This window comes from Antechinus flavipes, chromosome 3 (assembly GCF_016432865.1).
Source record: "Antechinus flavipes isolate AdamAnt ecotype Samford, QLD, Australia chromosome 3, AdamAnt_v2, whole genome shotgun sequence".
NCBI lineage: Eukaryota > Metazoa > Chordata > Mammalia > Dasyuromorphia > Dasyuridae > Antechinus > Antechinus flavipes.
Window position 1 is genome coordinate 258,530,630 of NC_067400.1, and position 25,237 is coordinate 258,555,866.

At 34.5% G+C, this 25,237-nt stretch overlaps 1 protein-coding gene across 1 annotated transcript in view; it reads left to right on the top strand.

Moving 5' to 3' along the window:
* Positions 1-25,237, top strand: part of EFHC2 (EF-hand domain containing 2) — a 220,451-nt gene that overhangs the window by 65,886 nt on the left and 129,328 nt on the right. The window contains exon 3 of the mRNA XM_051984989.1: positions 15,899-16,049. Coding sequence (XP_051840949.1) covers positions 15,899-16,049 — 151 coding nt within the window. The remainder of the gene's footprint in view (positions 1-15,898; positions 16,050-25,237) is intronic.

Below are 25,237 nucleotides of genomic sequence, written 5' to 3' on the forward strand. Positions count from 1 at the left end.
CCTAATCAAGTTTTCCTTTAGAAGTCATGGGCTCGTTTTTTTTTTTTTTTTTTTTTTTTTTTTTTCTTCAATTTCATTGTTCTAAAGGCACAATTGGTATTATTCTATGAGCCCTGAACTAACCCCCTTCCCCCCAAACAAAACAAAACAAAACCCAAAAAAACAAAACCAAAAAAACAAGGTTTAGGTCAATCACCTTAAATACTTGTTCTTATAGGTATGGGAAGAGATAATATTGTTTAGTTACCTTAGTCTTGGGATTTACAGTAGAAATGTCTTATCATATATTCCACATGTAATGAAAGCAGATATATTTGTGTGCATCTTGAGAAGGAATTGCTCTCTTTCACTTTTCACCTTTATTCCATTAATCAACATTGATTGAATAAATTGAAACATATAATTTTATCCTAGAGAGAATTCTACTAGCCAATTTATGATCTAATATAAAATCCTAGATTGGTGCATGGACCCCTATTTTTTTCCTTTTTTTTCCCTTTTTTTTATTATAGCTTTTTATTTACAAGATATATGCATGGGTAATTTTTTTAGCATTGACAATTGCAAAACCTTTTGTTGCAATTTTTCCCCTCCTTCCCCCCACCTCCTCCCCCAGATGGCAGGTTGACCAATACATGTTAAATATGTTAAAGTATATGTTAAATACAATATATGTATACATACATGGATACATATCCATACAGTTATTTTGCTGCACATTTTGCGGACTTTGAAATAGTGTACAATTAACCTGTGAAGGAAATAAAAAATGTAGGTGGACAAAAATAGAGGGATTGGGAATTCTATATAGTGGTTCACACTCATTTCCCAGAGTTCTTTTGCTGGGTGTAGCTGGTTCAATTCATTACTGCTCTATTGGAACTGATTTGGTTCATCTCATTGTTGAAGATGGCCAGGTCCATCAGAATTGATCATCATAGAGTAATGTTGTTGCGGTATATAATGACCTTCTGGTCCTGCTCATTTCACTCAGCATCAGTTCATGTAAGTCTCTCCAGGCCTTTCTGAAATCATCCTGCTGGTCATTTCTTACAGAACAATAATATTCCATAATATTCATATATCACAATTTATTCACCCATTCTCTGATTGATGGGCATCCTCTCTATTTCCAGTTTCTGGCCACTACAAAAGGGCTGCCAAAAACATTCTTATACATACAGGTCCCTTTCCCTTCTTTAAGATCTCTTTGGAATATAAGCCCAGTGGTAACACTGCTAGATCAAAGGATATGCACAGTTTGACAGCCCTTTGAGCATAGTTCCAAATCGCTCTCCAGAATGTCTGCATGTATTCACAATTCCAAATCAGTGATGGATCCCTATTTTTAACAAATTATTTGTGTGCCTTATGTAGATTATAGATTCCCCCCCCCCTTTTTTCTTTTCTAGTTTTGTTACCTACAGTAGGATTCATAATAAAAGCCCAATAAATACATGGTTTTAAAAATATATATGTTTAGGTAGCTTTGTATAATTCTTTTCTATTGCCCACCTCCCCAAAGGTAGCTTTGTGCTATGGTTTCCAGTAAACAAATTGTGAAGGGCCCAGGAATAACAGATTCTCTTTTTTGTCCTGGCTTTATAAGGCAGTGGTGACAGCATTTGAGGCAGCACATTCTATTGAATAGTTAAATGCTGCTCCAAGTATATTAAACTATTTTCTTACCTTTTTTTCAAGTTGCAAGTTATATTTTAAAAATATTTAATTTATAATTTTGAAACCATATTTTATAGTCTTTTAGTTGGTTATAAAATTATGTAGAATATTTTATGAGGCTGGTATAATTTTAGCTTCAGACTATTTAAGAAGCTGCTTTAGTAGCTTAGAGACTCCAGTTCTGACTAAATGGAACATAATTCCTTCAGGTTTTTGCTGTTGTTGTTGGTCAGCTTCTATTAAATATTCATTAAGTTTGAGATCAGATACTAAGGCTATGAAATATTTACTTGCTTTAATGAGGCTATGAACCACATACTGCATCTTAGTTAATACCCAGGACAAATATTTAGGCACTTTCTAAATTAGGAGGTCCATAAACAAATCAAGACCTGTTAATTGTGTTCTTTTTGAAATTAGCCTTACCCCAATTCTTACATGGGGAATATATAAGCTTTCAGGTGATAGCATCATATTTAAAATTATTGACATAGTTATAAAATACAATATCTTAACATGAAGTAACATCCTTCTCCCATTTTTCAGTAGATCTGAAAATCTCCATTATAATGCATGGTTCAGAGTACAGATTCCCAGATAGTATGTAGTTGCAAGGAACCTGGAGAGTAACAGTAGATTTCTTTTATCAGTTTAAGTTTATGGTTTGGCACTTTATGATTTTTGGTTGCTGGAGTCACATATAACCAGTTACAGAATCATACATTTAGAGCTGAAATGTAACCTTAGAGATCATTTAGTCAGTTAACTTACTTTATAGAGGAGAAAACTGATTAGAGAAATTCAGTGACTTGTTCCATTTCAGGCCCTCATGCTGCTTCCATAACCATTTGCTATCTCTGGAGAAATAATCTGGAAACATATATAATAGAATTATGTAGAATGTCATTAGCTTATGTTTTTCTTTTCTTTTGCAACTTATAGCATTTGCCCTAATTTGGTTTGCTATTTTATATAAATAGCTTTAATAAGCGGGAGAGAAAAGGCAAATGTTACTGTATGCAATATTATTGTAATGTTATACAGTGTATGTAATGCAGTGTGATTGTATTGTTAATATTTGTAATGGCAAAGATTGATAGCTTGCTAAAAATTTTATAGCTCCTAAGTATTTAGAATTAATGCATGGTTGTTTTGCATTATTATTATTATTATTTATATTTTTATTATTTCTTTTAAGTAATTCTTTTAATTATTCTGAATTTGAGAAATGTATAACAAAATGAAGACTAATATAATCCAATCATTGTAATCCCTACAAATTATAGGGATTAGTTTCTATTTGAGATTGAACCCACTAATGTAGTTGTATCCCCTCCATTTAAGAGAACCATGGATTTAAAATTAAAAAGGATTTTGGAGGCCATCTCATGCAGTCTTCTCATTTTACAGAGAAGGAAAATGAGACCCAGGGAGCTTTAAATGATGTGACAAACATGCTGATTGTTTGTCACTCTTCCAAGGCCATTCATGGTTAATAATAAAGCTGGTCCTAACTACAGTTAGTAACAGAAGCAGAGTCCTCTGCCTCCAAGTTGTATGTCCTTTGAACCACAATATCTTATGAGAATGGTGAAATTATGATCTAAGATGTATATTTATTTTTTTCTCAATGGTATGCAAGCTATGTAGGTTAAATATGTGCCATTCTTTTAAATAAATTTCCATATTTTTCATATTGTGCAAGAAAAATCAGATCAAAAGGGGAAAAAACCCATAAGAAAGAAAACAAATAAAAACAAACAAGAAAAGGTGAAAATGCTATGCTTCAATTTACATTCAGTCTCTATCATTCTCTCTCTGGATGTGATTGGCATTTCCCATCCCTTGGAATTGCCTTGAATCACTGCATTGTTGAGAAGAGCCAAGTCCGTCACAGTTGATCATCACATAAAAGATGTATTTATAAAGAGAATAAGAACAGTATGACTAAGCTAAATGTTTAAACTAAAAATATGTACTGCTTTTGAGTGTTTTCTTCAAAGTAGGGACAAACTCCAACAGTCCTTCACCTTTCGATTGCATTTTTCATTCCCTTCAAGGTGATTAAAAAAAAAAATTGTATGGATATGGATATTTTAGTCATTTTTCTTTGCATGATTTTCAAATTACTTTCCAGATTCTATAGCTTTCTCTCTTTGAAAGGCTAGTTTTTCAACAAAAAGAAAAACATCTATCCAGAGTCTAAGATCGAGTAGGAAAAAAGACTCATATCATAGTAATGTTTAACATTTTTAGTTTTATGCATTAATCAGAATATAAAGTAGTATTTTTTAAATTAAGATGTTATGGATATCTTGCTTTTATGTCACCTATATTTCACATTGGATTTCTCTCTCAGCCCACATTCAGAAAGGCATCATTTATCACAATGAATTTAAGAAAAGGTAGGGGGAAAAGTTCAGGAAAACTAATCAATTTACTAGCATATTCTGATTATATATGAAATATTTCATACCCATTGTTCCTCATCTCTGCAAGAATGGGAGCAAAGGAAGATATTTTCTTCTATCTCTGCTTTGGGCCAATCTTGTTCATTATAATTTCATTGCATTTGGTTTCAGTTGTTTTTGTTAATAATAATAATAATGATAATGATAGTAATAATAATAATAAATCAGATTTCCATAGTATGTGTGAGGCACTGAACTAAATGTTTCACAGAGATTATTAGTTTGATCTGCACAATAACTTTCTTTTGAGAAAACTGAAGTAAACCAAGGTTAAGTAATTTGGCCAAATTTACACAGCTTTTAAATGTAGAAGACTGCATTTGAATCCAGCTCTTCCTGACTCCAGGCCCAGGACTTTTATCCACTGAGTAAAGGTTTTTTTTAATATAAATGAATTGTTGTATATATTATTTTTCTGGTTCTCACTTCATAAGTTCATAAAAGTTTTTGTATGATCACATTTATAATTTCTTTTATTTCACTAATATTGCATTCATGTGCCCCAGTTTGTTTAGCCATTCCCAGGTCAATGACCAGCTACTTTGCCATTCTTTTATAATTCAAAAATGTTGCTATAAATATTTCTGTGTATATGAGACTTTTTTTGTTTTATTTTGTTTTGTTTTGTTTTTCCATTTATCTTTTTCTTAAATTTGTTTAGCTATAGAATCTCTGGGTCAAAGGATATCTAGATTTCATTTACTTTCTTAATGTAGTTTCAAATTATTTTCCAGTGACAATATTAATTTACAGCTCTGTCAATAATACATTATTAATGTGTCTATTTTTTTTCAACTTCTCCAACTATGACTCATTCCCATCTTCTGTCGTTTTTGGTAGCTTGCTGAATGTGAGATGAAACAACAGTTTTGTTTGGATTTACATTTCTTTTATTTCAAAAAAAGGGGCTTTCTTTCTTATAGCTGTTAATAATTTGCAATTCTTATTTTGAGAATTGCTTATATCCTCTATTTAGTTATCTTTTAAGAAATGCCTTTTAATCATAAATATTTTTTGTTGATTGTTTATTTAACTTAGAAATCAGACCTTAATGAGTGATATATATATATAGATACAGATTATACATATGATTCTAATTTAGCCACTTCCCTTCTTATCTTAGTTGTTTTGATTTTGTTTGTGCAAAAGTTTTACAATTTTACACAATTATCTAGTTTAACTTTTGTAATTACCTTTATGCCTTGTTTGGTTAAAAAAAAAACATTCCTTAGCTATAAGGTATGAAAGGCTTGTGATCTATTTATATGCTCTTTTTTTTTTTTTTTGTGATATCTTTAACATTCAGTCCATATATAGTTGTTAGGGTATATATTTAAAGATAGTGGTCTAAATACAAATTCTCACAGACTCTTTTCCAATTTCTCATGAATTCTTGTTAAAGGTTCTTTCTTAGGTCAATCAGTCAGAAATCAATAATTTTTTAAAGTTCTTATTCTCTACTAGTTACTGTGCTATGAATACAAAGAAAGGCAAAAATATTAACTTATAATCTAATAGGAGAGATAACATGTAAAAAATTGGTACAGCTAGCCAAAGAAAAAATAAATGGAAGATAAACTTAGAGGTGGATATCTAGTAGCTGGGGAAACTGGGAAAGGATTTCTGTAAGTGATGTTTGAACTGAGTCTCGAAGGAACCCAGGGATTTGAAGAGCTAGAGAAGAGTATCCCAGACATGGGGGACTGCCAGTATAAAGTCCCAGAAATAGTAGATACTATCTCATCTTTGAAGAATAGCAGGATTGTAGAGAATATAGAGGGAATAAAGTATGAGAAGATGGGAAAGGTAGGGAAAAAAGGTTGTAAACAACCTTAAATACCCTCCAGATAGTATATTTAGTCCTAGAGGTAAGGGATTGCCATTGGAATTTGTTGACTAGGCGTAGAGTTGTCGTGATGGGGTAGCATGTTCAGATTTGTGCTTCAGGAACAATCACTTTGGCAGAGTGGGAAATGTATTGGCTTGGGGAGAGACAAGAGACAAAGAAAGAAACCAATTTGAAGGCTACTATAGTGTTCCAGGCAAGAGGAGATAAAGATCTGATCTATGTAATAGCTATGTGAATAAAAAGAGGGAACATGAGAAATGCTATAATGCTGTAATGAGACCAAGGTTGGGTGACTAGGAAGATGTTAGTGCCATCAGTAGTAATAAAATTGAAAGCATCTATGGGAGAGTCCAACTATTAGGCAGTCCTTTTTGACTTCTTTGATAGAGTCCCATAGGTTTTGCTTTAAGGACAGGGATTAGGTAAGGGATGAACTGCTTTGTTATGTATGTTCACGATCCTAGCTACCTATGTTGTTAACAATAAAGGGTCAAAGATTAAAGTGATGTGGATTAGAATAGTGTGGTTAGTATAAACACTTATGAGTTTACTTCCCATATGCCAATAAAAAATGCTTAGACCTTTGTGAGCAAAGGACCTATGGAACAGATCTGGAGGAGTTTGAGTTAACCTTTTCCCTAGCTGGATTGATCATATACCTAATTGTGAGTCTTTTGGGCAAGAAAGTTTTTAGACTTTGGTAAGTCTCTCTTGAGACGCTATGGAAACTCCTTGGCAGCTGCTGCTTTTAATTTCCTTGCCAATGACTTTTTTGTTTTTCCTTTCCTGAACTATTAATTACCCTTCACACTGCTTTTATCTGGGAACATTTTAATATGTTTTTTATTAAAGGGAATATTTACTTGAATGCCCAGGCATTCATTGATTCTATTACTTCAGATCCAGAATTAAAACAATGACAGTTATATAGAAATGCTATTTTTTGAGGAGTGGAGGTGGGAATGGAGTTACTTTCTTATGCTGCAATTTTACTGAAGCTGTTATCTTAGTCTTTTTTTTTTTTTTTTTTGCTTAAATCATCATTTCATCATCAACTAGGAATAGATTTTTCATCTCCTTTTGCCCAATTCTATGCCTTTATTTCTCTTTTTGGTATCACTAGCATTTCTAGAATTGTATCAAATAATAGTAGGGAAAAGAGACATCCTTGATTTTCTCCCCTATTTACTAGAAAAACTTGTGTTTCTCTGTTGCCTTTAATTATAGCTTTTGCTTTAGATAGATTATTTTTTATTATAATAAAAAAACAGATTCTTCAACACATATACTTTATAATTTTTTAAAAGCAAAAATGAAATTCATACTTTATCAGAACTTTTTATTCATTTATTATTCCCTCTTTTCTCATGCATTTTCCTCATTCCTTATTTTCCTCATTTCCTCATACTCTGTTTTTCATTCTTACTCACTGAATTTTCATTCCCTCTACCCCTTAGCTCTTTCCTATGTCAACAATCCTATACTGGCTACATTATCTTCCTTTATTTATCTCAATCCCTTGGAAACTTGTTCAACTCTATCCTATCTTACATTCTCAAATCCTTTTCTCTTTGTCCTATCACCTTACCAAATACTAATTTTATTCAGTCTTGTTTACTCCTATCCATATGCTTTTGAATGGATCTGAAAAAAGTCATAAGACTGCCATGTGGGTCTGCCATGGATTTATGTTATCTAATCTCAATTGAATTTTTACTGCAGCAAGTCAGTCTTTCCTTCACTTTTACTCCTGTTTCTGATAAAGAGATGATTCTTCTTACCAAAACCTATTTTTCTACATTTACACCCTTCTGTGTAATCCTATACCTTCCTCTCTACTTCAGCAGATTTTTCCCAACTCTCTAATCTTCATTCTCTCCCTAGCTGTTTGTACTTTAGCTGCTGCCCATGATGATAATGATGATAATAACATTTTATATAGTGCTTTAAAATTTATCAAATATTTTAGAAATATCTCATTTTCACAACAGCTCTGGTGTTATTATTCTCATTTCACAGATGAGGAAGCATAAATATACCTCTATTTCCTACATCTTTAACGAACCCTCACTTCATCCAACCATCTTCACTATCTAATGATGTATCTCATCTCCTTTCTTTCTGCACTAAACTCCTTGAGAAATCCATTTATGATTTCCTTTAAATTTTCAATTTTTGCTCTCCTCCCTTTGTTCTAAATTTTTATTTATGTTTTTTTCTGAGAACATAATTGTAACTCTTGTTTTTTGGACTTAACTGATGTATGGTGAATGTTGTTCTAACCTCACAATTTGAATCCATGTTTCTTTGATTTTTAGATGTATTTTTTATATAAACAGCAAATTGTGAAGTTTCCTTTTCTTATTCTTTCCAACACTTTCATTTTATTTATGGATTATTTAGTCCATTCACATTTTAAATCATTTTAAATTATGAAAGTTCTGATTATTTGTCCTTCCATTTATCTTTACTATATTTAGATTCTTTTAATATCCCTTCCTTGGTGTTAATATTTTGTTGTAATCTCCTTGCTAATATTTTATTTAAAATTTTTTGTATCTATTCATTAGAGACATTGGTCTATATATTTTTTTTTCTGGGTTTTGGCTCTTCCTGGTTTAGTAGGTATCAGCATTATATTTGTGTTAGAGAAGGAATTTGATAGGACTCCTTCTTTGTCTGTTTTTCCAAATAGTTTATATAGTATCAGAATGGTTGAAGTCATTTTTCTGTCTTGTGTTTCCCTATTGTTTGAGATGTTGCAAGTTAAATTATCTGTTTATATCTAGTTTTTGTTTGTTGAAATCCTTCAGTGCCTCTCTTTTATTGAATATGCAAGTTTTTTCATTGATAGGGTCAGAAAAAGCAAAAACACTGTACCCAATAACAAGTTTTTGTGATGATCAACTGTGATGGACTAGGCTCTTGTCAGTAAGATGGTGATTCAAGGCAATTCCAATAAATTTGGGATGCAAAATGCCATCTGCATTTCACAGAGATGATAATGGACACCATGGATAACCACATGGTATTTTCACCTTCATTGTTATTGTTTGTTTTTTTCTTTCTTGTATTTTTTTCCCTTTTGATCTGATTTTTCTTGTACAACATGACAAAAATGGAAATATGTTTAAAAGAACTGTACATATTTAACCTTTATCAGATTGCTTGCTATCTTGGGGAGGAAAGGTAAAAAAGAGGGGAGAAAAATTTGGAATACAAAGTTAAGTTTTACAAAAAATGAATGTTGATAGCTCAGATTTTCGGGGCACATTATTTTGGGTTGCATCTTCAGCTCCTTGCTTTTCTGAATATAGTATGCCATTTCCTTCTGTTTATGGTGGGTACAGAATATTCTTTTGTTACCTTAAGTTTATTCTTCTTTATATTTAAAGGTTTCTTGAAGAATTTGTTGCTTGTCATTGAAATTTTGATATATAGCTACTTAATGTGTTGGAGTTTTGTTGTGCCCCAGTTCCCTTTTAATGACCTGACCCAGTTTCTCTAATTGTCCTACCTCACTTACTCTGCCCCAAGACCTCAGGTTACAACATTCCCTCTTAATGTTTGATAGGATAAAGGTCTTATATCTTAGACATCATTAGACTATCAGGAGCCTCTCCGGTACCTTTCTCTATTATGTCATCTTAGGTGCCTCCCCCTCTTAGGTTATTCCCATTTCAGGTACTTCTCCCATTATGTCATTGTTCTTGTTACCTTATAAAAGAATCTTGTATCCGACATTTGCTGCTGGATTCTTGGAGATGATAGTGTCAGCCTGGGCCCAAACCATGGATCCATTTAGTCCCAGTAAATCTCTCCCTTTCAAATAAAATATTAATAACTCTCTAATCTCTATCTTGCCTTAGTTTCTCCAGCATTACATTTTGGAGGCCCCAACAAGGTATTAGAAAATGAGAGCAGGATTAGATATTAGGGACCTTCGGGTCTCCACCTTGGGCCTCAAAACTCAGAGATCTGAGTTCTTGGCCTGGAGAGGCTAGCCCTCTGGATTTTTTTTCAGAGTCTCCAGGAAAGAATGCGGTTTTCAGTTGCAGCCACACCTGATGGTGATCAGCCATGTGAGAGTAAGTCTGAATGTCTGTTTTAGGATATAATCTGATCTGTTTACCTGTTCTGTCTGTGCTAGCATCTGGATTCTCAGAATAATAAGATGTTGATGGGCATTAAATTCTGGGAAGGGTATCATTTCAGGACGCTGGATGATCCCTCTGGTTTTGTGTCTTCTAAGATACATCTGGTCTGATCTTATTCTGAGTGCTTTTTTTGGGCACTCTCTGGCTATATGTATTAAATGTTTTGTTTAATGTTGTAACTGTGCAGTCTATGTCTGTGTGATCTATGTTCTACATGATTTGTTTATCTGTTCTGTTGGTTCAGAACTCTGCTAAAGTTTTAAGAACAATGATTAAGAAATTTGGGAATTGGTTATTACAGTGTTGCAACTGTACTTAGTATAAAATTTGCTTGTGATTTTAAACTTTTAACTTGTTGCACTAATTTGTGAATTTTTTTTTAAACTGGCTGACAGTTTTTCCCTTTGGAACAGATTTTCAAAGCCTACTAGAGTAAAGGGCAACAAAACCTTATATGATTGAAACTCAGGCAGGAGAAAACATTTGATAAGAAATTTTAGGATGATTTTGAAATTGTGGGAAATAATTTTACTATTGTATGCCAGATTTGTTCTTAGTATTCTTTTGAGCAGTTTTAAAATTGTGGGAAATAATTTTACTGTTGCCTATGCAGTCTAGATTTGGTTATCTTTAAGTATAAGATAAGAACAGTGGTTTGTTAAAGTGAAGCTCTGTTAACTTGCCTGAAAGGGGTCACGTGCCTCTAATTACGTAAAGTATGTTACCTTCTGAAACTTATATAATTACTTTGGGTAACATTATAAATTATGCTTTAAATCCAGCTCTGTAGGACATGTGGGTTTTATGGAATCTTCCCCTTCTACCCTCACCCCCACTGCTTTCTGCTACTTTAAAAGTTGGGTGAGGTAGGGATCTTTTGTCTTCAAAGGTGAAGATTAAACTCACCTGCACTGCTCTCTGCTATTTCAGCTATGGAACATCTAGTTAGCTTAGCCTGGGGCGTAGTTTAGCTCACCTTCCCTCCCTCCTTCCTCTTTGGAGGTGGAGGGTGGGGGGGAAGGGTGGCCATGGGAAATCCTTTCCTTCCTTCGCCCTACTAAGTGTATTTCAGCAGCTTTCTGTAGAGGTTTTGGCAAATGATTTCAAGAGATAGGCCCAGTTTTTAAGTTAATTGACTGAATATTTGTTTCTTTTGATACTTAATGGTTTCTTTGGTTAAGGAATATGGTCATAAATATGATTTATAATTTGGTAGAGTTTTTCTAAAAGTTTAATTGATATTTTAAAGAACCTTTCAGATTCTTTTATGTGGATGGAATTGGGTATTTTGTATTAGTTTTACTTGATTGTATTGCTTGTATCCTGAGGTTATGCCCATCATTTAAAGGGCTTCTGAAAATAATAATTTTTCTTTGTCCTTTTGAAAATGTTTCTGTTAAATATGAAAGATAACTTGTGAACTTACTGAGATATTCTTACTATTATAAATATAAGGTTATGATAAATATATGTATAGGATTTATCCGAAACATTGGTTAATGTGATTTGTTATTGGAGGTAAAATTTCTTGGGCTTGTATTTAATATCATTTGGGAGTTTTAAAGCTCCATTGGGACAATTATCTGGAGTAAACTGAGTTAAAGCAGCTATTTATCCTGTATGAGCTTAGGGCTTAGTTTTGATTGCTTATGTTATGTTATAGTTATGTCCCTGAATTGTTTCTTCCTTTGAGTGATTTTTATGATCAGAGCAATGGTCAATAAGAAACTGTTAATGCAATTCAATTATGTCATACCTTGCTGTTTTCAATCTGGTTATTTGTAATCATTATATCCTAAATACTTGGGCAAAAAAGTACTTAGTCTGTCATCTATCTATTACTGGATATTGTATCTGGATGTTCAAAAAAAATTTTTTTTTTTTTTAAGGTTTCTAACTAATGAGAGGACAAAAGCCTAACTGCTTTTTTATCTATTGGGATTATAGATGACAGCTGTTTGCCTGTCCTGTGAAGAAAACCTGTTAAGCCGCTGGCCAATCTATTTTTGCCTCTCCACATCTTGTAACAGTCCTTGTGGACCAGTCTTTCTATCTCAGACTGTTCTAACCTTTCTTAGTTAGATTTGTGTTTTTTTGTTTCTAGATTTGGTCAAATTAAGATATATTGACTTCTGGGACCTAGATCAGCTTGAACTGTTAGCATACCACACCACACCCGTCCCCCTCCCTGGACTGAGCATCTCCACCCAAGTTCAGCAGGAAGAAGTTTTTGAGAAGACCATCGCCCCTGCTCCTGATGTAATTTGGACTGATATGGGGAGTGGAAAAGTGGTTGAATTATTGTTAAAATTTTAACTGCATTACTGTGTTTAAGATTTGGGATTGAAATTGTTAAATTTGTGTAACAATTGCTGTTATGTCTGAAGGATTTTTAGTCTGTTATGTAAATCCCAAGAGTGAATCATATACATTATATGATTCACTCTTGGGATTTACATGTGGGATGGTTATTTGAAAATTCCTTTCCATGAGAAAAAAGGAAGGAAGAAATAGGAAATTGGGGAAACTGGTATATTTTTCTCGAATGGGAACTCCTAGTTCCTATTCATGTTGCCATAGGCACTTCTTCCCCCCCCCCCCACCTCCCCCTCTATTTCACTGCTCAGATTGAATACGAAGTCCTTTTCGTTTTTACTCCTTGCTTAAAGTTACTGGACTATGCTTTGCTGGTTATGTTTTAACTTTGAAATCCTTTATTCTGTTGGCATTGTCCTTGCAGACTCAGTTTTTGGGATTAGTTTTTTTAGAAACAACCAGAAATCAGACACCTGTTTTGGGACTGGCAGTCTCTCTGATCTGTTTCTCCACTTTTGTAACCCTAGTACCTAAATTAGTATTTCAGCATTCTCAAAGGACCTTGCAGTTTTGTATAAGGCCTCTAAGAGTTTGGGATTGCTAGCTCGGAAATCTGGATCCCAGTAGCAGCTCCTGTTCTATTGAGAGGGGAGAGGTGGAGCTACTCTAGGCCACTTTTTCCCTGCTTTGGATCCCTGACAGATTTGGGGTGCCCCTCTTAGGATGGTCAGCAGGACTGTCTTGAGAACTGCTACTCAGCAGAGGCTGAGTTAAATGTACAAATGACCACAGACCTAATTCACAGTGAACTGTCCATCTCAAACTAGATTCTCTGGCTGAGAAGCTCCCCAACTGCAGAGGATCTGACATGCTAGCAACATGGAGCCTTTGTACTGCTGTTAACTCTGGGATTATCAGGGAGAGACTTGTCCTCTCCATAAGTCCTTGAATTTTTCTAGTTTTATTTTGGTTTATTTCACATAGGGTTGGTCAAAATTATGATGCTAAGACTTTCTAGAGGAAGATAAATCAATGATTTTAATAGTCAAAAGAGTGTGGAATGTTGTGCCACAGTTCCTTTTTAATGTCCTGACCCAGTTTCTCTAATTGTCCTACCTCAGTTACTCTGCCCCAAGACCTCAGGCTATAATCATTCCCTCTTAATGTTAGGATAAAGGTCTTACATCTTAGACATTATTAGAATATCAGAAGCCTCTTCAGTACCTCCCTCCATTATGTCATCCTAGGTACTCCCTCCATTAGATCATCCTCATCCAGGTGCTTCCCCCATTAGGTTCCTTCTGAGATTTTTGGTAATTTGTCTTTCTCCTTTTATATTCTCCTGTCACTTATTTTCTGATTCCTTTTCTTTTATTGTTATGTTTAAATATGGGGTTAGACTTATCTCCCACTTTGGGAAATTAACTTTTTATTGGCATAGATTTTGAAAATAATTTCACTTTCCCAAATAATTTCCCTTTCCTTCAGATCTTGTACAACTGTACAAACCAGGGTCCCTGCTACAGTTTTTTCTGTTCTTCATTTCTCTATGAGGAGTCAGTATCTGACACTTTTTGCATATTTGAAGGAGGTAGATTTTCTGCCATTCTGATATTCCCTAACTAGAGGGCTAACCTGAGCACAGAACAGTTTTCTACCTGTTATGTGTCTCACCTCATTATTATCTTCATATGGTTGGTCAGAGATGAAATTCATTGCTTGTTGTAACACAATGCTGGGGATGAAGGCAAGGGTTGGAATGTGCTGGCAGAGACTGTAGTATCAGGGATATTGCTGAGTGGATCCCAGAATGTGAGTTAGATGATTTGAGTTATTGATCCTGACTCCGAGTGTAGTGAAGGGTTGCTGTCTAACACTAAAGATTAGATTTCTCTACAGTTTATTTATAAAATAAGCCTAAAATAATAATAAGCCCCAAAAGGCTTTTTGCTTTCATATAGAGACAGTTACAATTGTTTTGCCTTTAGCGCACAATACTTTTTCTTTTTTTTTGAGTTTTTTTTGGGGAGGATGGGGGCAGGGAGACTTAGTGGGAACTGAAGAAACTTTTTAGTCTTCATCATGAGATTGAGAATCTTCTAATGGGCTTTAAATACCAAACAAAATGTATCCTAAATCATTGATGCAACAGTTAACATGAAAATTTATCGAGTAGGTGAGTGACATGGTCAGACCTGTGCTTTAGCAATTGTGGGGAGAATGACTTAGAGTGAGAAAAGACTTGAGGGATGTCACTGGAATGGTATAGTTCAGAAGAGGGATGGATTTTGAAGGAAAGATATTGAGTGCTGTTTTTGACATATTGAGTCTGAATTGCCTGTGACATAACATAACATAACAATCTGTTGAATACTTTCTTAGGCTATATTATTAGGTTTGCAGTTGGTGACACTCTAGAGTAAAGTGCTGACCCTGAAGTCAGGAGGACCAAATTCAAATCCATCCTCAAACACTAACTAGTTGTGTGAGCCTGGGATTAACCTATTTAACCCTGTTTGCTTCAGTTTCCTCAACTGTAAAACGGGAATAATAATAGCCTGCCTGTTGTTAAAAACATCAAATGAATTAATAGTTGTAAAGTGCTTAGCATGATGCTTGGAACATAGTAGTTTCTATTTAAATGATAGCCATCATCATCATCATCACTATCTTCATCACCATCATCATCATCTGGTTTTGGGTAAGGATGTAGTAAAAAATCTTTTGGGGGTATTGTGTGAGAATAATCGATCTATATTTCTTCCTGGAGTTCATCTCAATTCAAGGAATTCCTCTTTTATATTTGTTTTCTTTCTCTCTTCCTTTCTTCTTTTTCTTCAGTCAATGAACCATTCTATCAACAGAGATTTTTTTGACCACTAGTGATTTCTCTCCTCTCTAAACCAGTACTGTAGGGATCTGGGAGAAATGTAAGATGCAGTATTTACCTTGAAAGAACTTCGGTTTAGTTGGAAGAAAAATGTAATTCTACCTCTTTAAAATGCCTTGGGAAATGGGACTGTGGTCTCTCAAGCTACATGAATATTTACCTAAAACCAAGATATTTTGTAATTATTGTTGTCATTCATTGTGGGAGATGATAGCAGTGATGTTCATACACCAAGGATTTCTTAACTTCCAGGAAGAAGCATATTATCTGTAAAATATGATGCTAATGGCAATCCACTATGACCTCTATCTTGTTAGGTTTATGGCACTTTTGAATGACTATCTCACTGCTTTAATGACTTTTTCTTATACTTACCAGTTGATGATGAAAGTAAATAATATTCACATAGTATAATTTTTATTCTATATCTATAATTATAGGTGATATTGCTAAAAGGTACCTATTTAGAAATACATACACTTATCTTAAATATATATATATTTACTGAACTTTTAAATTTACATTTATTTCACAGGTATTATGTTTTGATGCCTATTTTGAAGATGAAGTACCAGATAAAGATAAAGAATTATATAGAATAAGACATTGTAAAATCTACTTCTACCTTGAAGATGACACAATTCAAGTACTTGAGCCACAGCTGAAAAATAGTGGAATGCCACAAGGTATCTATTTAAATTGGCTGCTAAATTGTATATCTTTATTCCCTTTTTGTCTTCATGAAAGCCTTCAAGACTATTGAGCACTAGCATTACTATTTTGTTTATATAGCTACTTGTGAATGAGAAGAATGATTTTCATATATATATAATCGTATATTATATATGTATATATGTATATACACAAACAAAGATATTTATGTATGTGTACATATATAAATATATATGTGACATTCTAGATTACTTTGGAAAAATTAGACTTTTATTTCCTGACCAACTTCATAAAACTAGTCTCAACTAGTGGATATTTATGTGTGTGTACATATATGAATATATATGTGACATTCTAGATTACACTGGAAAAATTAATCTTTTATTTCCTGACCAACTTCATAAAACTAGTCAGGTTTTTGGTGTAGATTTTTCTAGGGAATGTGTTTCCAGAAGTAAATGAGACACTGGGGAAAAGAGGAAAAGGAAATGAAGGAAAGAGAATAAGCATTTATTTTTGTTGCTATTCAGTCATTTTCAGTTGTGTTTGGCTCTTTGTGATCCCATTTGGGGTTTTCTTGGCAAAAATACTGGAGCAGTTTGCCATTTCCTTCCTCAGCTTATTTTATGGATGAGGAAACTGAGGCAAACAGGATGAAGTGACTTGTCCAGGGTCATATAGGTAGTTAGTGTCTGAGGTTAGATTTGAATTCAGGAAGCTGAGTCTTCCTGATTCAAGGCCTGGAACTTTATCCACTGTGCTGGCCAGCTTCCCAAGCATTTATATGGTGTCTGCTATATGCCTAGCACACATTACAGTTGTGTGTATCAACATGTATAGTTATGGTTATTGTTTTTCTATCAAGATCACAGATATAGAATTTTAAAGTATTCTAGAGTCCATTCAATCAACCACATTTTTTTATTAATGTTTATTAATTAATTATTAATTAATATACATCAATAACTTAAAATCCAGAATAGTAAAAGTGACTTTCTTAGAAATAGTATCAGTGGCATAAATGGAAATAATGACTCTTCCCCTTCTTCCATGTTCTCTAAACCTAGTGCTTTTGTTATCACATCACTGTTATTCTTATTTATCACTTTCTTCCCCTCTTCCCCTTCCCTTTCCCCTTTCAACCCCCTTAAATACAGAAACATTTTCTTTAGTGGGAAATAGCTTCACTGGAAGTCAGGTGACTTAGATTATAGTTTAGGCATAGCTATTTACTAGTTGGGTATCCTTCAGATACTCACTTCACCTTTCTCTGTTTTGCATTTTCCTCATCTACAAAGTGGTATTGTTGATACTTGTACTACTTACTTCACAGGATTGTGGTGAGGATTATATGGCATAACAGATACTCAGTGTAAATAATCAGAAGATAAGTCATCTGCTTTTAATGTGACTGATTAGATTAATTGTGTGTAGAATGCGCTGTTTTTGTATTCCTGACCAATTTTATTTGCCAAATGCCCTGATCAGTGCTCTAAGTTTGACTATTAGAGTGTGGTTCAATTGAAGAATGGTAAGAAGAGCCATTTAAACACTTTCTTACAATTCTTAAAGCTCTAAATATTGGTACTTTGTTGAAATATCTCCCTTTCTTTATCTAAATGGATTTTGGAATATCCTTTCTAAATGAGTGGAATAAGACACTTCTGAATCCTTGACTATTCTGCAGAGTTCAAATGTTCTGAGTGAGTCTTTTTCTGGTTTTAATTTTTTTTTTAAAAGGTATGTTATATTTAACAGATGCCTTTCATCTAGGGGAGGAGGTAGAGGGAGGGAAGGGAAAAGTCGGAACAGAAGTGAGTGCAAGGGATAATGTTGTAAAAAATTACCCATACATATGTATTGTCAATAAAAAGTTATTTAAAACAAAGTATATTAGCAATATTCCTTTCTGCTTTGGAAATAGAACAGAAGTCTATGTCGGGCACATAAACAAAACAAAATTTTGTTGATTTGTTTTTAGGGTGACAAGCATTTTTTTTTTTAATTTATGAGTAAATATATAAGATTTTTGAAGAAAATTTTAAATACAGAAAGAGAAAGATTTTAAATCTTCTGAATTCTATAATGAATATATTGTACTGATTAGGAATGTCTGCCTAGCTGCTAAACATTATTTGAATAAATAAATATGTTCTCGTGATACTATTTGAAGAATTTTGAAATGAGATTCTTTACTCAAATTTCACAAGCACACATCTTTAAGCACACCAGTCCTTACCAGAATCAGTATCATTAAGATGATACATTTGAGGTCAGTAGGTTCTAGGAAAGAGTCTGTAGAACTACTATAATAATTATGTTTCCTCATCTTTTACTTGCTCTATCTTCTCCTTATTTTCTTTTTCCTTCTCCCTTTTCTCTTTCTCTTACTCCCCCCCCCCCATTTTCTCCTACCTCTCCTTTCTTTCCTCATCTTCCTCCTCTTTTTTTTTTGGGGGGGGGATGTCTAACAATTCTGCTTTTCATTACTTTCCTTTTAGACCATTGATCTCTGGCCAGTGAAAATATTTTGGAAAAATTAAGAAGTATTTTATGCATGAGTTTTAAAATTAAAGGAAAAGTATTTTAATAGTACTCAAACTTCTACATTACATCACCATTCCAAAAAACAGTGAGGAAATCCATAGTCTTCTGACCATGGGCATGGAGCTAGGAGTTTGCAGAGCTCACCCTGGATTGTCCTAGGGATTCAGGAAATCAGCAGCATCTGACCTGAGATGCTTCCCAGGGCCTTGGAGATTATAGTGCTGAGAACCTGGACAGTTGAGGCAACTCTGAAATCTTCTACCTCTCTGAGTACAGATATCAGGGAAAGCAGAAGCCAGGGCTGCATCAAAAGTCAGGAATCCAGGCAATCAAAAGCGGGACCCAACAGTCTGACTACCCCGGCTAGTAAAACTATACTAGAGTTTGGCAGATTTCCAAATCAAGAACTGAGGCTGAAATTTGAATAAACAGAAAACATTGAATACTATGAATAAATATTGTGTATCCAAAGATGCTCAAGAGACCAACTCAGAAGAGAATAACTACAAAACAAAGTTTTAGGGAGAGAGGGAGGGGAGGATGACTTTGCTACAAAGATTGCTACAAAGTTCCTTGAAGAATGAAGCAAGAGATATTTTGTAGGACTGATATCTGTGTTTTGCACAATGACACTGTTATTCTGCCTACTCTGCTACTGTTCCTGTCTTATTCCCTTCTCACCTCCTCTTCCAAGTCCCAAACTCTCCCTTTGCCATTCTCCATATTAATCCCATCCAATGCCATACATACCAGGGGATGAATATGATGTTGTTGACGCTAGGGTGGTCCTTTAAAGGAAAGGCTGTAGGACTTTTGATTTCTTTGGCTCTAAGAAACTCATATGGCTTAGATGGGAGTTATTGCTATCAGAGGTTTTACTGGTGCTCCTGCTGCATCTCTTGTGACTGACTGGGCCCATATTCTTGTAATGAATATATAGAGCTAAAAGACTTTTTATCTATATTCTTTTTCAGCGTAGAAATTTTTTCTATCTCTTATTGAAATAGTTTGTCTACTTTTATTTTATCTCACCGAACTGGCCTAGGTTAGTTCTGATCCAGAACATTTGGTATTGTTGGCAGGTTAAATTAATTTTCTTAGGTGGCAGAATAGTATTGGGCCCTGTGCGATGAAGAAGCCCAGATACCAGGTTTTAGTTTTCTGTTGTAATAATATTTGGGGTTTATGTGGAATACCTTCTTAGTGGAATAAGGAGAAAATTTCCAATTGTCCTATGAGATTGGCATGATGGATATTTGAAGAGGAATAATGGAAATATTCTCTGACTTTTATTTACAACTTTTTAGAGGCTGTATTGCTATGAAGAGGATAATGAAGTTAAATTATCTATTTATATTAGAGGCAAAGGGTAATGGGAAGGGAATAAAGCATCCATATTGTACCTATTATATGCCAGGTAGGTACTGTGCTTTATAAATATCATCTCATTTGATACCCTCACTCTGCAAAAGTATTTTCGTTTTTATCTTCATTTTACTGTTGAGGAAATTGAGGCAAATGAGCTTTTGAACATGCCTTAGGCAGTGGAGTGGTTAATGGAATCAGCTATAACATGGGTGAAAAGAGAAATGCTAATGGAGGTGAGGACTAATAGAATCCAAGTGGAATGCATTCTCCAGACTTCTCTGTTAATATACTAAAGCTTGCCAAGATTAGGGTTGTAAAGGAATAGGTGCAGGAGTGATGATGAATAACTATGAAAGGAAGAAATAAGAACACTTTGAATTAATCCTGTTGATACACCTTAGCAAACTACTTCCTGGGTAGTTACTTCCTCTATAAGAGTGTTAGAATATAGATATGCTTTCCCTACTGAGGAACTGATGTGGTTAAAAGAAAAATTAAAACATCAAACTAATTAACCATTCAAATAGAGGCTAATGAGAGTGTGGTCTAATGGGGGAAATTTAAACATTTTATCAATTAAAGAGTTCCATCATCTGGGATAGCTTAGAGAGAATTTGCTCTTGCAAGTCAAACAAATCATTTGGAAGATCCAGATGAGGATGGTCCTTTATCAGGTAGATAAAATAGAAAATTCATTACTTGGCTCCAAAAAAATGAATTCTCTCAGGGGTAGATAGGTGGTGCAGTTAGAGCACCAGCCCTGAAGTCAGGAGGACCTCAGTTCAAATCTAGTCTCAGATACTTAATATTTCCTGGCTGTGTGACCCAGGACAAGTCACTTAATCCCAATTTACTCAGCTTAAAAAAAAGCAAAAAAAAAAAAAAAAATCTCTCTACAGCTGATTCCTTCATGGAGGAAAGAAAGGGAAAAGGTTGAAATTTTAAGTTGAAAGGCATTGGGGTATAGCATTTATGTCCCTTTCCCATGACATGTCATTACTCATTACTGGCAAGTTTAGGCTGTAATTAGATGCTGTATTTTGGGCAGAACCATAGCTGCTGAAGCAAAAGGCTTTAGATATGGTGTGGATCTTTCTTGCTAGATTACATTGCTAGTTTAGGCAGATTAAGCAGTGATATTTGAGCAAGGAATGAAACAGCCTAGTCATCTGTGTCAGGGCAAATAATGTTGTTCACACTAGAAATGTAATCCCAAGATGAAAGGAGAAGGGACTTTGTTGTCACATGAAGTGGGTAAAAGATAATGGGCTCTTTTCTGTAAGGATCTTTAGGTCTGACTTTCAAAACAACTTAAGATTGCGGGTCAGCCTCCCAGGGAAGGCTTTCCCTCCCAGATTAATTCACTTATTTATTTATTCACTCATCCATTTAAATATTTAGCTATTCATTCATCATTCATCTATCTATCTATTTATTTATTTATTTTTTGATTAACCTAATTGTTTTCTGGCTTTAATCACTGAATGAATGCACCCAGAGACCTGTGGAAGACTTTAGCTTAAAAGGCAAGGTCTCCCATTTCATCCAGGGCCATCTCAAGTCGTCCTGATCTCTTATTTTGCCACTATGTTAAGATGGTCCTGGAGGGAAAAGTGAGGCAAGTAACCTTGCATAGCCCTTAAATCCAACTCACTTGCATGTCATGCCATCATTTCCCTGATGTCATGGTCCTCTTTGAGAATGAAAGACAAGCAATAAACTGTGTCAGGACTTTGGAGACCAGGATAAAAAAGGTTTTTTTTACTTTAGCAGAATTTAGGATATCTCTGAAATACTCCCAGAATCCTAGATTAGAGCAGTTAGGTGACAGTGGATAGAATTTCAGGCAACAAGTCAGGAAGACTACCTTCATGAGTTCAGCTTCAGATACTTACTAGTTATGTGACTCTGGGCAAATCACTTAATCCTGTTTGCTTCAGTTCTTCATCTGTAAAATGAACTGGAAAAGGAGATGGCAAACAATTCCAGTATCTTTGTCAAGAAAACTCCAAATAGGGTGGTGACAGTTCTGAAAAATAACTGTTCAGCAACAAGAAGAAGACTACTTCTGGAATCAGTCTCTCTGAGTTGGCTATTCATTATGCCACTTTTGAAGAACAATTGCTTGTCTATTAATGGACTCTAGTTGACTGGAGTTATCAATTATGACCTGGATAATGTAAGATGGATGCTCTAATAATATAGATATGGTACAGTAAGTTTATATTTTTCATTGGAAATGAAATATCCAAACTGGGTGCTCTACATCCCCCTAAGGTTTTAGTGCCTTAACTGTGATTTACCTTTTCCATTAGCCCATTGAATCCCTGCCTATATGAACATAACACACACACACTCTCTCTCTCTCTCTTTTTACTGAGGCAATTGGAGTTAAGTGACTTGCCCAGGTTCACACAGCTAAGACATATTAAGTATGAACATAACTCTTAAGAAACATTGTTTAACTTATTAAATTAATAGTTCTCTATGATATGAAATGTATATACAACTGGATCTTTGTGGCCATTAATCAAGAAATAAGAGATACCCTGAGAAAAGGGTTGCAGGCAGTGCTATATCCTGAGAACTACATTATTGATATTAGAGATCCTTGAGAGACATGGTAGACAAGATGCTAATTTATTATAATTTCTGGGAGTAGCCATGGTTTTGGCTGAGTAGTCAAATGCCTGATGAGACCAGAATTATACAACTAAATGCTCGTCTACTTTGTAGTCAGGAATTTGTTTATGTCTTCCATCAAATAAAGATTCTAGGCCATGTTAGTACCCACATCATATGACTTCTACTGAACTGGATAACTGAGTTGATGCTCTCACCAGAAGAACAGAGATTGAGGATTAGGTTTTACATAAGTCTGGATGTGGCTATATTACAATGACTATAGGACTGTATGATTCTCTTAGCTAAGGGATAATACAGCTGTGCTCCTCTTACTAATCAAATATACATCTTTCAGGGATCGCTATGGCATATCATATTATTCTCAATCCATTTGTGAATGACAAATTGATTATATTGGCCTTCTTCCTTCTCAGGCTCTCACTACAGATAATATTTATTTATAATATAGTATGGCAGCAACATAGATAGGTAGTCAATACCAGATCCCTGCCAGAACATATCCTTATTCCTTATGGGTTCTTTCTATGCTGATCAGGACCTATTTTATTGAGAAGAAGATTTGAGATTAGGCTCTTTACCACATATTCACTGGGTTTTTTGTCTTCTGTGCCATACTCAGGCATCTAATTTTATGGAAATGCTGGAATGGACTTTTAAAACAATAGCTTCATCTTATCCTTGATTATACATACTAGGTATTTGTTGAAGTAATGGATCTAAGGCCAACACCATATTAGTTTAGTATTGGAATGAAATGAAGCACTTGCAAGACACTGAATATTTAATAATGGAAATTTGTTTTGCCTTTACACAGTTAAGAATATACAATGAAGATATAATGACCCCCCACTTCTCTAGCTGTGATCCCTCCTTGTTTCCATCTGAAAAATTGTCTAGTCAGTTAGTCATCAGGTAAAGGCAACTGGCATGGTCTCAGGCACCCACGAAGTCTGAGAGGCCCAAATTGCATGGATGGGATTTTTTTATTTGTTTGTTTTTCTCTAGATCAGGAAGTTACATCAGGAAAGCTGAATACCAATCAGGTTATGGGGGGAAGGAAGAGGGGAAGAAGTTGTGTCAGGAAAACTGGGACCAAAGATAGTTGCATTAGAAAAATGCTGGTCCTGTCACAATGTCCTGAATTCCAGAGGCAGCATCTTTGATAAATCAATGCTATCCCAAGAATGGGTACATCCTATATATTCCAGCAATTTCTTGGAATCAGCCTTTGGGAAGACAAACCTCAAGATGGACTTCTTTTGTTCATAGACTTAAATGACACTCTCTGGCTCTGCCCTTATTCTTTTCTCCATGTGGAAGCATCTAGATATTGAGGTTTCTTTAGGGAACATTCTAGATATTCCCTATAGCTTAATTAAATATTATTCCAGAATTTCATTCCCAAGCATCTCCCATCCCTCCTTCTTTGAAGTACTGTGAAAGGTAGTAAGAGTGATAACTCTTGTACCATTTGTACCATTAATGCTTCTGTTCATTGTCAAGCATATTCTGTGGCTGCTTTGGGAAGACCCATGCAGGACCATTTCTAAGGAGAACCAGCAAACTGACTACCCCTTACCAAAGACTGAACTATGTCCACATGCTAATGTAACCTTGGCTGGAACCTTCTTCTCCACTTCTCCCTTCTATCACCACTCTCTTGATTTTTTTTTCCCTTCCTCATTGTTGGACCTTTCTAGTATTTTCCCAACCAAATAAAGGCTCTGGTGTCTTAAAGTCTGGTTTATTTCTTTAATGGTTAGAGAGGCCATTTGGCTTCCTGCCTGCCTGAAGCAAAGAAGGTCCAGTTTAGGGGAGAATTTTTATCAGAGCTCATATTATCCTCTGGGGACTGCTTTCCCAAGCAATTATTATGTGATAGCTATGAAGGAAGAGGGGAGTATCATCTTATCTAATTTTAGAAATTATATTATTTTAATGTTTTGTCAATGTAGCTTGTGTTGTTGTTATTGTTATTTCGTGACAACTTATCACTTGATTCATGAGTCTGGTTTAGGTGATTTGGCTTGACCAAGAATAAGATTAAGAAAAATTTTAAAATCAGTAAAATAAGTTCAATTGGGGAAAGAATTGGAAGGATAATAAACAGCTTAGAAAGGAAATAGAAAATCCTGTATGAGTATTGAACTGATAAAAACCAAAGTGGATGAAAGAGAATTTAGTGACTCAGTAATGCAACAAGAAATATTAGAACAAAATCAAAGTATAGTTATTCCTTCCACATTATGGTAGTTAGAGACAGAGAGATCCCCATGATTTGGAAAATGTTTTGTAAATTTGTATAAATTTTTTTGACCCTTCCTCAATACCAGAGAAGTCTGAATTTTTTCTTTTTTTTTTTTTATGGGGTGTTTACAGCATCTTGTTGCAAAATGTAGTAGGTTCTGTATCATCTGCTTACTTTTATGTGTTGTCAAACAGCTTTAGCAAAACTCTTCCATTCCAAGTTTCCATTTAATTTCTTATACTAATATGCACCATATTGCAACCACAATGGGGAAGATTGCAATGTGCAAGGCATAACTGTATTGAAAAGTAGGAAAACTAAGGCTAAAGCCTTTCTAGGCTAAAATGAAATAAAACAAAATCCCAAAATAACAAATTGAGAAAACAAGTAATA